Source organism: Pristis pectinata, chromosome 6 (assembly GCF_009764475.1).
Source record: "Pristis pectinata isolate sPriPec2 chromosome 6, sPriPec2.1.pri, whole genome shotgun sequence".
NCBI lineage: Eukaryota > Metazoa > Chordata > Chondrichthyes > Rhinopristiformes > Pristidae > Pristis > Pristis pectinata.
The window spans coordinates 74,915,998-74,929,143 of NC_067410.1; the positions used below are offsets into that span (position 1 = coordinate 74,915,998).

At 39.9% G+C, this 13,146-nt stretch overlaps 1 protein-coding gene across 1 annotated transcript in view; it reads right to left on the reverse strand.

Moving 5' to 3' along the window:
* LOC127571687 (protein FAM124B) overlaps positions 1-12,632 on the reverse strand; it is a 33,200-nt gene extending 20,568 nt beyond the window's left edge. Inside the window, exons 1-2 of the mRNA XM_052018292.1 lie at positions 12,489-12,632; positions 7,992-8,020 (exon numbers count right to left, since the gene is read on the reverse strand). Of these exons, the coding sequence (XP_051874252.1) occupies positions 7,992-8,020; positions 12,489-12,565 (106 nt within the window). The 5' untranslated portion in view covers positions 12,566-12,632. The remainder of the gene's footprint in view (positions 1-7,991; positions 8,021-12,488) is intronic.
* Between the last annotated feature and the right edge of the window lie 514 nt (positions 12,633-13,146).

Consider the following 13,146-nt stretch of genomic DNA (forward strand, 5'->3'; position numbering starts at 1 on the left):
CTGCAGGAGTAGTGAGACAACGCTGCAGAGATAATTGGTAATAGTGCATCACCACATGGTCAGGGAGCGTTAAGGGCTAATGCTAGTGTGGGACAGGCATTGAAGCGTAATATCCTGAAGTTGTACATTGTTATTGTGTGCTTGTTTGTATCAGTGTGTGTGTGTAAGTGTATTTTACCTCAGTTGCGATTTCCTTCTTGTGTTCATGATATCCTGTGCGTGAGTGAACGCGTGTCTGTTCCCATCCATTCTGTCCCGCGTTTGCCTTTGTGATTAAACTAGGTTTGGTCTACAAAGCTCGTGTTCAGAGTCCTTGATCCTTAAGACAGTAAAGAATGATTTCACACAACACAGGGGTTCTGCCTAGTTAAGGTTATACCACCTTATTCTAAATAAGCAACCCGAAATGAATTGTTGAACTGAAGCTGACGAGAGCAGATAATAACATTAACCAGTTGATTCAAAAGAGTATCCTACTAAACTCTGTAGGGGTGCTAGAGGTATAAAATTTAAACTTTATCTGATCATATCCAATCTGAACCCAACTCAAGCCTTTTAATTTTTCCTGGTACCCCACCCAAACCCAACACATGGTCAGGCCTGTTGGGCTTGGTTAGGTAGTCAGGTTTGACTCTCAATTACTGGCTTCTTCTAGTCAACAAACACAAAGAACCTCCTTTACAGTCTAGGTAAAGTAGTTTTCCCAAGAATCTGAAGGTGCAGTTTGCATCCATTTCATTACACTGACTCTGGCTTTGCACCGATCTCACTGTGACAGATTTACACACTGCATCAGGCTGGTCTTGGCACCAAGTGATCAACTGAGAGGGGAAATCCTTTATATCTACAGTGGGAACAAGTTAGAACCATAGAACCATACAGCACAAAACAGGCCCTTCAGCCCACCATGTTGTGCCGTCCATCAAACCACCCTCACACTACCTAACCCCTTCCTCCTGCATATCCCCCCATCCCACACTCCTCCATATGCCTATCCAACAAGCTCTTGAACCTGTTCAATGTATCTGCCTCCACCACCACCCCAGACAGTATAAGATATGGGGGAGGGACTGCTGCCATAAAGAGGACTTTATTACCTACTTTGAGTCACATGGGCAGCTAAAGAAAACATGGGAAATGGTAGATGACAAAGCCCCTTAAGCCTGTTTCTCCACTCCATAAGATCATCCTCCAATGTCTAATCCTCCAGCTCAAGTCTAATAATCTGCCCTATCACTTTCCCCTCAATTCCAATTGAGTCAGGGTGATAACTGCAGCCTCACAGGTCCAGTGACCTGGTTTCATTCCTCATCTGTGGTGCTTTCAGTTTGGAGTTTGCATTATCGTTCTGAGACTATGTGGATTGCCTTCTGGTGCATCAGTTTCCTCCCACGTTCGAACAATTAGTGGATTGGTAGGTTTTGACCAAATTAAGTGAAAGTGTGTAGTGAGCAGAACAATCTAGGGAAATTTACAAGAATGAAATGGGATTATTGCAACACGTGTCCTTGATGATCACCGACTAAAGGGCCTGTTCCTGTGCTGCATGACTCCAAAAATCTATCACTCTCATCTTTGATTACTCCAAAGGAACTGAACATCATGTGATCATCAGCAAACATCCCACTTCTGACCTTATAATAGAAAAGTCATTGATGAAGCAGCTAAAAGATGAGTGATTTCTTGGGAATGGGATGACTGTTCTGACAACCACCAGCATTTTCCTGTGTGTCAGGAATGACCATTCAAATGCCCATCTGAAATCCCACTTGAGAAGATGGTAGTGGGTACCTTCTTGAATCACTACAATCTCTATGTTTAACTGTCATGCACTATTCATGACTAAAACCAAAAGAGAAATGCAAGAAGAACTCTGCTAGTCAAGCAGCATCTGTGGAAAGAAAAACAAGATAACATTTCAGGTCAAAGATTCATCAGAAGTGAGAAAGAGAGAAAGCAAGTTTCTACAGATGTTGTTTGACTGGCAGAGTTCTTCCAACATTTCTTTTTGCTTCCATTTCCAGTACCTGCAGTTTTAGTTGTTTGCCATTCATGACTAGATGGGGTGGGATACAACAGTTTTGATTTGGTGTGGGCTCTCTTACAGTATGCTGATTTTGCTGTTTAGCAAAATGTAGTCCTGCTTCACTAGTTTGGCACCTCATATGTAGATACTCCAGTGCTACTCCTGCATAGTCTCCTATACTCATTATTGTACTGGGATAGATATCTGGGCATGGCAGCAATAGTAGGGAAATGGCTGACTAGGAAGCTACACCTTTGTCTAAACAATGTCAATTTTGTCCCTGATAATCATTTCTAGATGTTTCCCTACTAGGGAGGTTAGGCTGATTAGCCTCCAGTTGTTGAGTTTATCCCCTTGAACACAGTTATCTACATTTCTCCAGTGCCCTGGCATTACCCGTGTTTAAACAGGATTGAAAGATTAAGACCAATGCCCAACAATTTTCACCTTTACATCTCATCAGGCGCTGGTGACTTAAGGTACAGACAGGCCTCTCTAGCTCCACCTTGCTTCAAAATTTTCACCTATCCACACCTTATTTCCATGTGCCCTCTTACACCTGCTTTGCTTTGTGCATTACACTGTACAGGCACTTTAAACCTCTACATTTGCATCGTCACCAACTTCCATTATTTGTTACCATGGTATCAGCAGTGATCCAAAGATTACAGATCTTTGAGGTTGACCCTTTAATCTCCTACCCGCTTCTATGATATTGCCCTGCAGGACATGGTCAAGCTTTCTACCTTTGTTAGGTATCAATATTGACCGTGAACTTTGGTTGTTCACCCATCTCTCCTCAGAATGTTGTGCACATCCACAACCTGGAATCACATCTCCAACCACTGGAGTATCAGTCCATCTGGGCAGGCACGGTAGTGTAGTGGTTAGCATAATGCTATTACAGCACCAGCAACCTGGGTTCAATTCCGGCCGCTGTCTGAAAGGAGTTTGTACGTCCTCCCCGTGTCTGCCTGGGTTTCCTCCGGGTGCTCCGGTTTCCTCCCACATTCCAAAGATGTATGGGTTAGGAAGTCATGGGCATGGTATGTTGGCGCTGGAAGCGTGGCGACACTTGTGGGCTGCCTCCAGAACACTTTATGCAAAAGATGCATTTCACTGTGTATTTCAATGTACGTGACTAATAAAAGATATCTTATTTCCCTTACTGTCAAATTCCCTATTACAGCAGCTTTTCAAACTTATTCCACACCCAGCCCTGTGTGGCGAGCACTTCCTGCACTGCTAAGCCACCCATGCCATCAACTCTCTTTTGGCTGTACACCCCACAGAAAACATCCACACCAGTATTCTGAGCTGGGTATTGGATTTGAGCGTAAGATGCACTTGTGACCGAACTGGCTAGCCTTCCTTGTCTACTTATTCCCTCACTGCCTGCACACACATCTTAAAATATATGTAAATCTCAATTTCACAGATGCACAGCAATAATACTGTTAGCTGCTCAAAGTCCAAACCCCAGAGCCTGATATCCTTCATTTAATAACATTTTGTTCATTCTAAAACTATCCCAAACTATAGGTTTATTTTTTTCTGGCAACATTAGAAACTTCTTTTTTTTAAAAAAACTAATACCATTCTTAACCATTTTAATTAATCACAGGGACACTAATCCACATGGAGCTTCTAAATTCCCAGTTTATATTAAGAATAAACAGTTATCTAAACATTGCCATTGGTTGTCATATCTTTTAATCAAATTTCCCCAGTTTTAACCAACTCATCCCTCATGTCTAACTGGCTTTACTTAAAGGCTCTTGTTTCAGGTCTTGTTGCTTGTTGCTTTCTTATAGTGAAAATCATTATATATCATTCCATAGAGTTTTCCTTACTATTAGATTACTGACTAACCTTGTCTCATTACACAAGACAAAGTGTAATATAGTCTGTTCCCTGATTAAATCCATGACAAATTGCACCAAGTAAATGTGCCAAAGCCATTTCATGAATTTGTTCTTCAACTTACTTTTAGCAATTTGATTTGTCCAGTCTATCAACATTTAAGCTCTCCATGATTGTGTTACCTTTGACGGAAGTACCTCTTATTGACTTGTACTACATCCTACAGCACAGCTGCCACTTGGAGGCTTAGAAATGAATCAGTGTTTTATTTTGTCCCTTGTTATTTCCCATCTCTACCCATTCTGGCTCTAGTTTCTGATTTACCAATCCAAGACCATTCTCCACCATAAGGAATCTGAAGTGTCAGCTTGACACATTAACTGTTTCTTTCCCCAGAAATGCTGTCTGGCCATCTGAGTATTTCACTGAGTATTTTGCTTTTAGATAGAAAGTTTTGTTTATTTTAAAACAGACTATTTTTGTGATGGATGCCTCCTTATGCCCCTCAATGAGCTATTTTTGTTCTCCTCACCATATCCCATCTCTTGGTGGATGCAAAAGGTTCCATGGCAATAATTATAGAAAAACAAAGGAGTTCTCCCTGTGATATGACTACCGTTTATCCTTCAACCAACATTAAAAACAAATGATGTGACAACATACTTCACTGCATTTGAGGAATCTTTCTCTGCCCAAATGTCTGCTCTATGTCCTGAATTTCAATAGCTGTTTACACTTCAAAAATATTCTATTAGTTCTGTGCATTATGGGCCATGGTAGGTATGAAATGAATGGAAGTCTCTAATTTTTTTGGGGATGCATGGTTTCAACACAACTTAAAATTTAAACTGCTAGTGAAATACTGCAAGAGTTGACTTCAAAATATCTACAGACTAGTCTTTGTAAGACAAAGCCTTTCTAGAAGGGTTGTTAATTTACACCAGGATACCATTGTATGCGAAATTTAACTCAATTCCAAAAGCATGGTGCTGTTATGTTAAGATTTGTCATAGAACACCCTTCATAAATAGCGAGTGTCTGTGCATTAATACTGAACCTTAAGAATGCTGGCATTTCTATTTAAGGGAACAGCAGTTTATTTTTTTGTCTATTAACTGGGAAGACAATTTTGTGGTTATAATACATAGGAGATTGGGCTGGGGATGCAGCAGTGAAGGAGAAAACCATGCAGTGCACATTGGCACAAAGATACAGTATGATTTCACTTCAGTGGTGCCTTCTAAGGCTGCAGCTTTTTTCTGATCACTGTACTAATTAGATCAATTATCTTTGTATTTGCATTGTCAGACAGCATGGCCAGGATTGTAATAAAGCAGGATGGAAAAGTGATTATACACTAACTGTGAAAGACTGTATCAGTGTAAATTCTGTACATCAGTTCACATCTTGGAGGTTATCACTACTGGGATTTCTACCAGTCTCTTTTTTTAAAAAAAGCCTAAAGCTGATACTACTTATTATTCCTTTACTTCAAATCAGTAAGACATCTTCATGAAAATTACAACTCTCCTTCGTAATGGTAAAAATCTAATTGATTCCATTATCATTCCAGGCTCAATATTTTATTTCAGGCTGAAAGCCACAGACTAATGTGGTTATTTCATTTTCCTAAATAGTTTTGGTGGTTTTGTTGAGACTGGAGGAGGAATGGGAGCTAAAGGCAGCGATGAGAAATGAAATGACTCACAGCAGCACGAGTATCTCCAAGTAGATGGTTCAAACAACTCAGCATTTTCTGAGGCAGAAAAACTGCAAGATGTTGAATATTTTGCATGCTGTAACTAGCCATTCAGCCTATGGAAAGGTGAGTGCCTATTTCAAGTCTGCTTAAGTGTACTTACCCATTTTATTAGAAATATGTAGTTTCCAGAGTATTTTAAGTGCAAGAAAATCTTAAGGCATTGGCAAAAGGAATGAACATGATGTGCAAGCAAGATGACTTTTAGCCCAAGGAAACATCATTCTACCACCAGTGCAGTATAAACTTATTTGATTGCTAATAACATCCTGTGTAGTTTCTCTTAATTTTCTTGGAAATGCTCCAAGTCCAAAAACTGACCTACTTTCACCTTCTGTTACACCTCTCCAAGAGATGTACAAGTGCATGTCTGAATGATCTCGCTTACATTTCATCTTCCTCCCTAGTGAACCTTTTAGCTCTCATCAATATTGGTGAGATTGAAAGCGAGCTAACAAGGGTATCATGAGTGGCAATGATGCACTCCGCCTTCAACATATTATCAGTATACAGTACTTTCTGGTTTATATTCCCTATTTTCTTTGATAAGCTTAACAGATGCTGGGACTCTTTCATGTCATTCAGGTGACAAATAAATCTAACGTGGCCCTATTCACGGTTACCATTTACATATATCAAATATTTTGCTTATTTTTAGAATGATTACATTAGTTAACAATTAGTAATATAGCAGGTAGCACAATAGTCTAATAATTATACTTTAAAAAAATTGATTAGTAACTCATACCTGGACTCCAGTATATTCTCAATGACTGAAAATAACACATACAGATTAACCTGCTCAGAACTTTTTTGTGAACCTTAAAAATGTTTAGTTGCTCACTGTATCAACACCATAAAGCATACTCAACCCTTGGAAAGTCTTTAGCTTTCTTACATGTGCTATGTTTGAAGTCAGTGTCTATGCACATTGTGGCTTCTATTGTCATTTGTTAAAACATGCAAATTACTACTTATTTTTGTAAAACACTGAATACATTACAGATACATTATGAAAATAAAATCTCTGTAACATATCGTTCTATCATTCAGTGAAAATAACCTATGATTCAACACATCTACTGAAAAAATTCTTCAAGCATTCTGCTACATTTCGTGCTGAAGCTGTGCTTGCTACAGTGGTCTTCAGGGAGAGTCTGGAATAAGATTTGAGAGAATTCTGATAGATCTTGCAACCAAAACTAGAATGGGACCCTGGGGTTCATTTGTGCAGCTGAAGCGAACTCCTCAAAACTCATTAGAGTACAAGTAATAAACCGTGAAAAGAGAAGCCAGACACAAAAGACACCTCAAACAAATGTTTTTAGGCTTGATGCTAAAACCTATCCTAAATGTAAAAGAACATAAATCTGATTGAGAATTGTATCAGCAAGAGATTGGTATGTTTGGAATTACATAGAGAGACAATAATTGCTGGATATTGTACCAAGTAGGTTTATTATTTATCTGCTACATTAAATGTTTTAAAGTCAGGTTACTTTCAATAGATAACACGCTTTCCTTACTCGATCATTGGAATTGAACATAATGGTAATTCTGATGCTGGCATTTAAATTTCTAACACGTTAAATTTCAAACAGAAATAGCTGTGTTTGTTTTTCCAACAGCTTTGTTAAATGCTAACTGCCCCACCTAAACACAGGTGAATTCAGCAATAATAATATTGCTGCACATTCGTTTGTTTCTCTCTCATTCTACATCTCTCATTGATCAACCAACTCATGGGAAGAATAAAAATAATTAGCAAGTTTCCATTACCAAAAGCAGAAGCTATTGACTTAACCTATGATTTCGTATTGCTGATGGAAGAGAAAAGCAAGGTCCACAGATAGTAAGAATATTGTTCCCTCTGTAAGGCTATTTAAGTGAGATGTTAATGAGTGCATCAGTTAGAAATACAAAGCAATAGAAAATTGCTGCACTAAAATATTATGCAACTTTTAATGTAGATATCATTGCAATTAAATAAAAAATCTATTCTACTGCCAGATTATTTATAGCATTCAAAGCATCAATTTTCAATTTAGAAAGGGCATCAATGCTAGTACAAAAAAGAACAAACAGGCAAAAGAAAGTGAGAGGCGGAAGAAAGTTTCTAATGAAGACTGAGGTCTTTATAAATATGCATCTCACTCCCTTCCCTCCTCCTCCAACCCCTCCCACCCCCCACCAAATCAATCAATATAGGTTTACACTTCACAATTGCAGGCCATAAGTAACACTTCCTTCCTTTTCTTTCAACAGCAACAGTTTTCTCTCTTTCATACATTTCACAAGGATCCAAATGCTGATACAATGGTCAGAAGTGTAATCAGTACTTACTACTTGAAGACATCCTGCTGGAATCAGATCTGCAAAGGAATGACATTAATGCAAAATTAAGGACAACATAATGTATAGTAAGAACACCACATAAAACATGCTACCAACAGGAGGGAACTATTAACAAATTCAGTACGAGTTTCAAAGACATTGGCATCTACATGGAACAAAAGTGTTCAATTCCATTTATTTAGTAATTTTAGAAAGTTCCAGGTACATGGCACAAAAGTTCATTCTCCATAATTCTGCCAATCTCATAGCCAATTGCAATAAGTTTTCAAAAAAATCTGCATTTACAAGTGACATGATGAAAGCTACACATCTCTGGGCAGTGATCTACATGCTTTGATAGTGCCCATTAACCATGCTTTATTTAAACATGCTAATTAGCACAGACTACTCTCAAAGAAAAGGGGAAATAAAACTAAAATGGTTGACATAGGAGGAAAATATCATAGAGCTGGATGCCTTCTTGCAACAAAGGAACATGCAGTGCTAACCTAGACCATTGCAAGTTTAGTCTAGCTTTACCTACATTCTTCATTTTTCTGAGAGGCCAGAAAATCTGCAAACTAGAATTTCTCTATGAAATCAAACAAGTAATAAATTTAGGGTGGCACTGTAGCGTAGCGGTTAGCGCGATGCTATTACAGTGCCAGTGATCGGGGTTCGATTCCCGTCGCTGTCTGTAAGGAGTTTGTACGTTCTCCTGTGTCTGCGTGGGTTTCCTCCTGGTGCTCCGGTTTCCTCCCACATTGCAAAGACATATGGGTAGGTTAATTTGGGTTTAAAATGGGCGGCGCGGACTCGTTCAGCCGGAAGGGCCTGTTACCATGCGGTAAGTAAAATTTTTAAAAAATTTATATTTAAATTTATATACCTGACTACAATTAAGTAACAATTTCAAAAGCACTGTGCCTCAAACTTTGCAGTTATCATGCTGATTATCAGCATTTGCTGTCATTATTCAGTGAAACTCTCCACTACGCTTTGTACATACTTAAGTTTTAATGGGGTATGAAGCCATTATTCCTACTTAGCAAGCTATATCTAGCCCCCAATACTAACCTCCAATACTAACCTGAATGGTAAATTCCTCATATTTCAAGTGTAAAGGGAAACGGGTTTTTTTGTCTTTCGGCTTCTACTTTAATATGTTTGTATGATTCTTTTACCATACTACATAATCTATATAAAAAAAAGTTAATTAAAGCTGTGCTTTATGTAAGAATTGCTCAGCCAGCTTAATGACATCAAGATTGGGAGATGGCAGGGATCCTTTGAAACCATCACAAAAACATAAATCCTCATTACAAAGATTGCTCGGTCCATGTGAGGAGCTTTATTCAAGGTCAACAACAATCACTGTTACTTTGCTGCTGAAAGCAAATTCTCTTCTAATATCTTTAGTTTCTGATGAAAATAATAGACTTTACCAACTATATACAGAAACTGATAATTGTCATAGAGCAATACAGCACAGAAACAGGCCATTCAGCCCAATGAGTCCATGCTGACCATGGTGCCCACCCAGCTAGTCACAATTTCCTGTGCTAGGCCCATATCCCTCCAAGACCCACCCCTCCTTATACCTATCCAAGTGCTTCTTAAATTATATTATTGTACCTACCTCAGTCACTTCCTCTGTCAGCTCATTCCATATACTCACCTCACTCTACATGAAAAAGTTGCCCCTCAGGTCCCTTTTAAATTTTTCCCCTCTCACTATGCTTTCAACTAACTATGCACTTGTACTTTTAGGTCCCGCTGTCCATTACACTCCCTGGTGCCCTAGCATTCATAGTACAAGTCCTCTGGTGGTTTGACTTTCCAAAATGCATCACCTCACACTTGTGTTGAAATCTATTTGCCCCTCTTCAGTCCAATTCCCTAACTGATCAAGATCCCCCTGTAATTACGATAACCTTCTTCGCGATCAACACCAACTCCTAATTTCATGTCATCCGCAAACTTACTGATCAAGCTTTGTGCATGTGCATCCAAATCATTTATATAAATAACGAATAACAAGGGTCCCAACACCAACCCCTGCGGCACACCACTAGTCACCTGCCTCCATTCCGCAAAATAACCTTCAACCACCACCCTCTGCTTCCTACCTCCGAGCTAATTTTGAATCCACCCAACTAGCTCTCCCTGGATTCCATGAGACCTAACCTTCCAGACCAGCCTACCATGTGGGAACCTTGTTGAAGGCCTAGCTAAATCCAAATAAACAACATCCACTGCTCTACCCTCATCTACCCTTTTGGTACCCCTTCAAAAAACTCAAAGAATCATCAAGCACAACTTTCCACACACAAAGCTATGCGGACTCCTCCTAATCAAACTCTATCCAAATGCCAGTAGATTACAATCCAATTTTGGTTCTACGTGGATGGTGGTGTCGATAATAAGGAGGATGACAATGCTATTTATTTCTCTGAAGCAAACTGAGAACTTGAGATATTACTGATATTTCCATTGGGTGAATGATTTGTTTTTCCTGTTGGAAGTAATCTATTTGTAACTTCTTCACTCTGAAATTAGGCCTCTAATGTTCATACTGCTGTTTTCTTAAAAACAAATGTATATGGCGCAGTGATTAGAGCTGCCGCTTTACAGCTCCAGTGATCTGGGCTCAATCTTGGCTGTCCGTGTGGATTTTGCACACTCTGTGACCACATGGTTTCCTCCCATATCCCAAAGAATAGCATTTTAGTAGTTTAATTGACCACTGTAAATTGCCCCTCATGTGTAGATGAGTGGTAGAATCTGGTGAGGATTGAGGAGAGAACTGGATTAGTGTAAGTGGGTGCTTGATGGCTGGTGAGAACTCAGTGGGCTGAAGGGCCACTTTCTGTGCTGTATGACCAGATCTTTTTAAACCCCCCCCCCCCACCACCCCCCAGGAAAAAAAACTACAGCAAGACAAAATGAAAAAAATCAATTCAAAGTTTAGATTCTGAAAACAAAACTGCTTGCTCTTCAGTAAAACAAATTGATGGAAAGAGGCAAAAAGATGAAAATGGTGCAAGAATAGTCAAATATCCCCATCAAAGTCAGAGTTTGAATATTTTATTTATTCCCCATCGTGAAAATATCAAAATTTATGTCTTGAATATAGCAAAAAAAAGTTCCAAGTTAGTTAACTAAAATTCTGATTAATAAATTGGAAATTAATTTCTTGCAATTATGTTTTTCAAGTAATCACATCAATGACCCTCTACAACATGAGGCAAACAATTTTTCAACTTTCCATGGTAGAGAAACCACATTAAAAGCTTCATCGTAGATAAAAATATGCACCCGTATCCAATTAGACCCAACAATTTATACATACTGGACTCCAAAGGGGTAACATGCAATTCAATACATTCGCTAAAGAATGTCTGTATTTGATGTTTAATTTGAACATTGCGTTTTCCAAGTGTAGAGATAACATGCAAAAATAACAAAGAGGCCAGTTCGGTACGGACAAACCAATGTAAATTCTTAAAGGTTACCAGGACAACTACTGTTTACTTTGTGTTCTGAATTTTGATTTTGATTTCTATTTACACCGCCTGGTAAAGAATTTATTTCCCATAAGCGTGTGCGTTCTGCTTCCACCCTGCTTGACCGCAACTTTCTAACATTCTCTGCGGACAATGCCAATGCGTTGCTTTTTCATAACCGCTCAGCATGCAGAGCCATTCTAGTGGATATCCCTCGACTATGCAAGACTTCTTATTGGTAATGTTATTAAGTTAGAAATTTGATCTCGTGTAACACTCCTCGGGAGAGACGCGCCATACAAGTTGTAATTTGGCTCAGACTGTGGCATCTCGTCTTGGGAACAATGAGTGGCGTCAAACTGCGGGTATCCAGTGCATACCGAAATGCTTCATCCACTGCGAGGGGGAGAAATTACGTCCGAGACAAAAGCTCCAAGATTTCTCCACTGCATGTTTTGTTGAAAATTAGAATTCTTTAAAGTCAATCGTCTTACAAAACTCCGCGTCAAGCCGGCAGTCTACCTACAGCTCATTGTGTGAAGTTTCCTGAAGAAAGCAACTTCCTGCAAACCAGCCTCTCCCAGAAAATGATCCTTCTGTGCGCACACACACCATGTATTTACTTAGCATTTTCAAAGAGGCCGTACTTTCTAATCTTCCCAAGCCCCGGTTCACTTCACTGTGGCTCCAACCTCCCAGTAAGCATAGAAAGTTTGTTGACAGTGTCAGAAGATGAATTGTGAAGGGAACCCTGCCATCTTCGTTTTATTTGTATGCGAGTTTTAAACAAGCGAGCTCAAAGACTATCACAGTGAGCAACCTCTACAGCTATTCTTTTCCCACATTGACAGCAGCCTCATTACTGTTGCTCCCCTCCCCCTCTGTCGTGCCCCGCCTGGAAACAGTGAAACAAGCCGCTTCTTTGCCCCTGTTGCCTTTCAACCACAAAGGGCCCAGCTAGAGGAGCCGAGAATGGCACCCCCCCCCCCCCCCAACTCACCCTCCGGTCTCAGCTCCCGAATCGGCGCAGTCCTCCGCAGCGGCGCTTCTCCTCCTCATCATGCCTTTGCGCAGCATTGGTGACTGTGCCTGAGACCGATGATCGCAGTGCTCCAACTCCAAGCTTCGCTTTCATTGTTTCCCCGCAGGTTGATAATAGTAACACCCCCCGCCCACTGACGTCACCTTCCCTGACAGACAGGAGGCTTCCCTAATTCTAATTAAAGGCATATGTTTCGCCGTTGCTCATCAAGAAACAGGGAAAATAAGCCTTGTATATTAAACTGAAACAATGACGGACGGGGAAGGAAGAGTCCGAGAAGAAAGCCGTGTTCGCGGCAAACGCGCTGGAAGCAAGAAACCTTCCGAAACGTTAAGGATAGGCAACCTGGAATACTAAATAACCTGGTGGCGGCTTGATTGTATCCCTTGAAAGTAGCATATTTAATACTGTCCACATGGATTTTAACAGACCTGGTGGTTGAAAACTCATGGATAATTCCCTTTATTGGCCAAAGCAAAGGATATGAAACGCTAGATAGGGGTACTGTATCCAGCTCTGGTTACATTGTGATCAGAGCCCAGGGAGGGCTCAGTCTAGATTTACAAAGATGTTAGAGCCGGTGAATTTTAATTTACAAAAATATATAGTTGCAAAG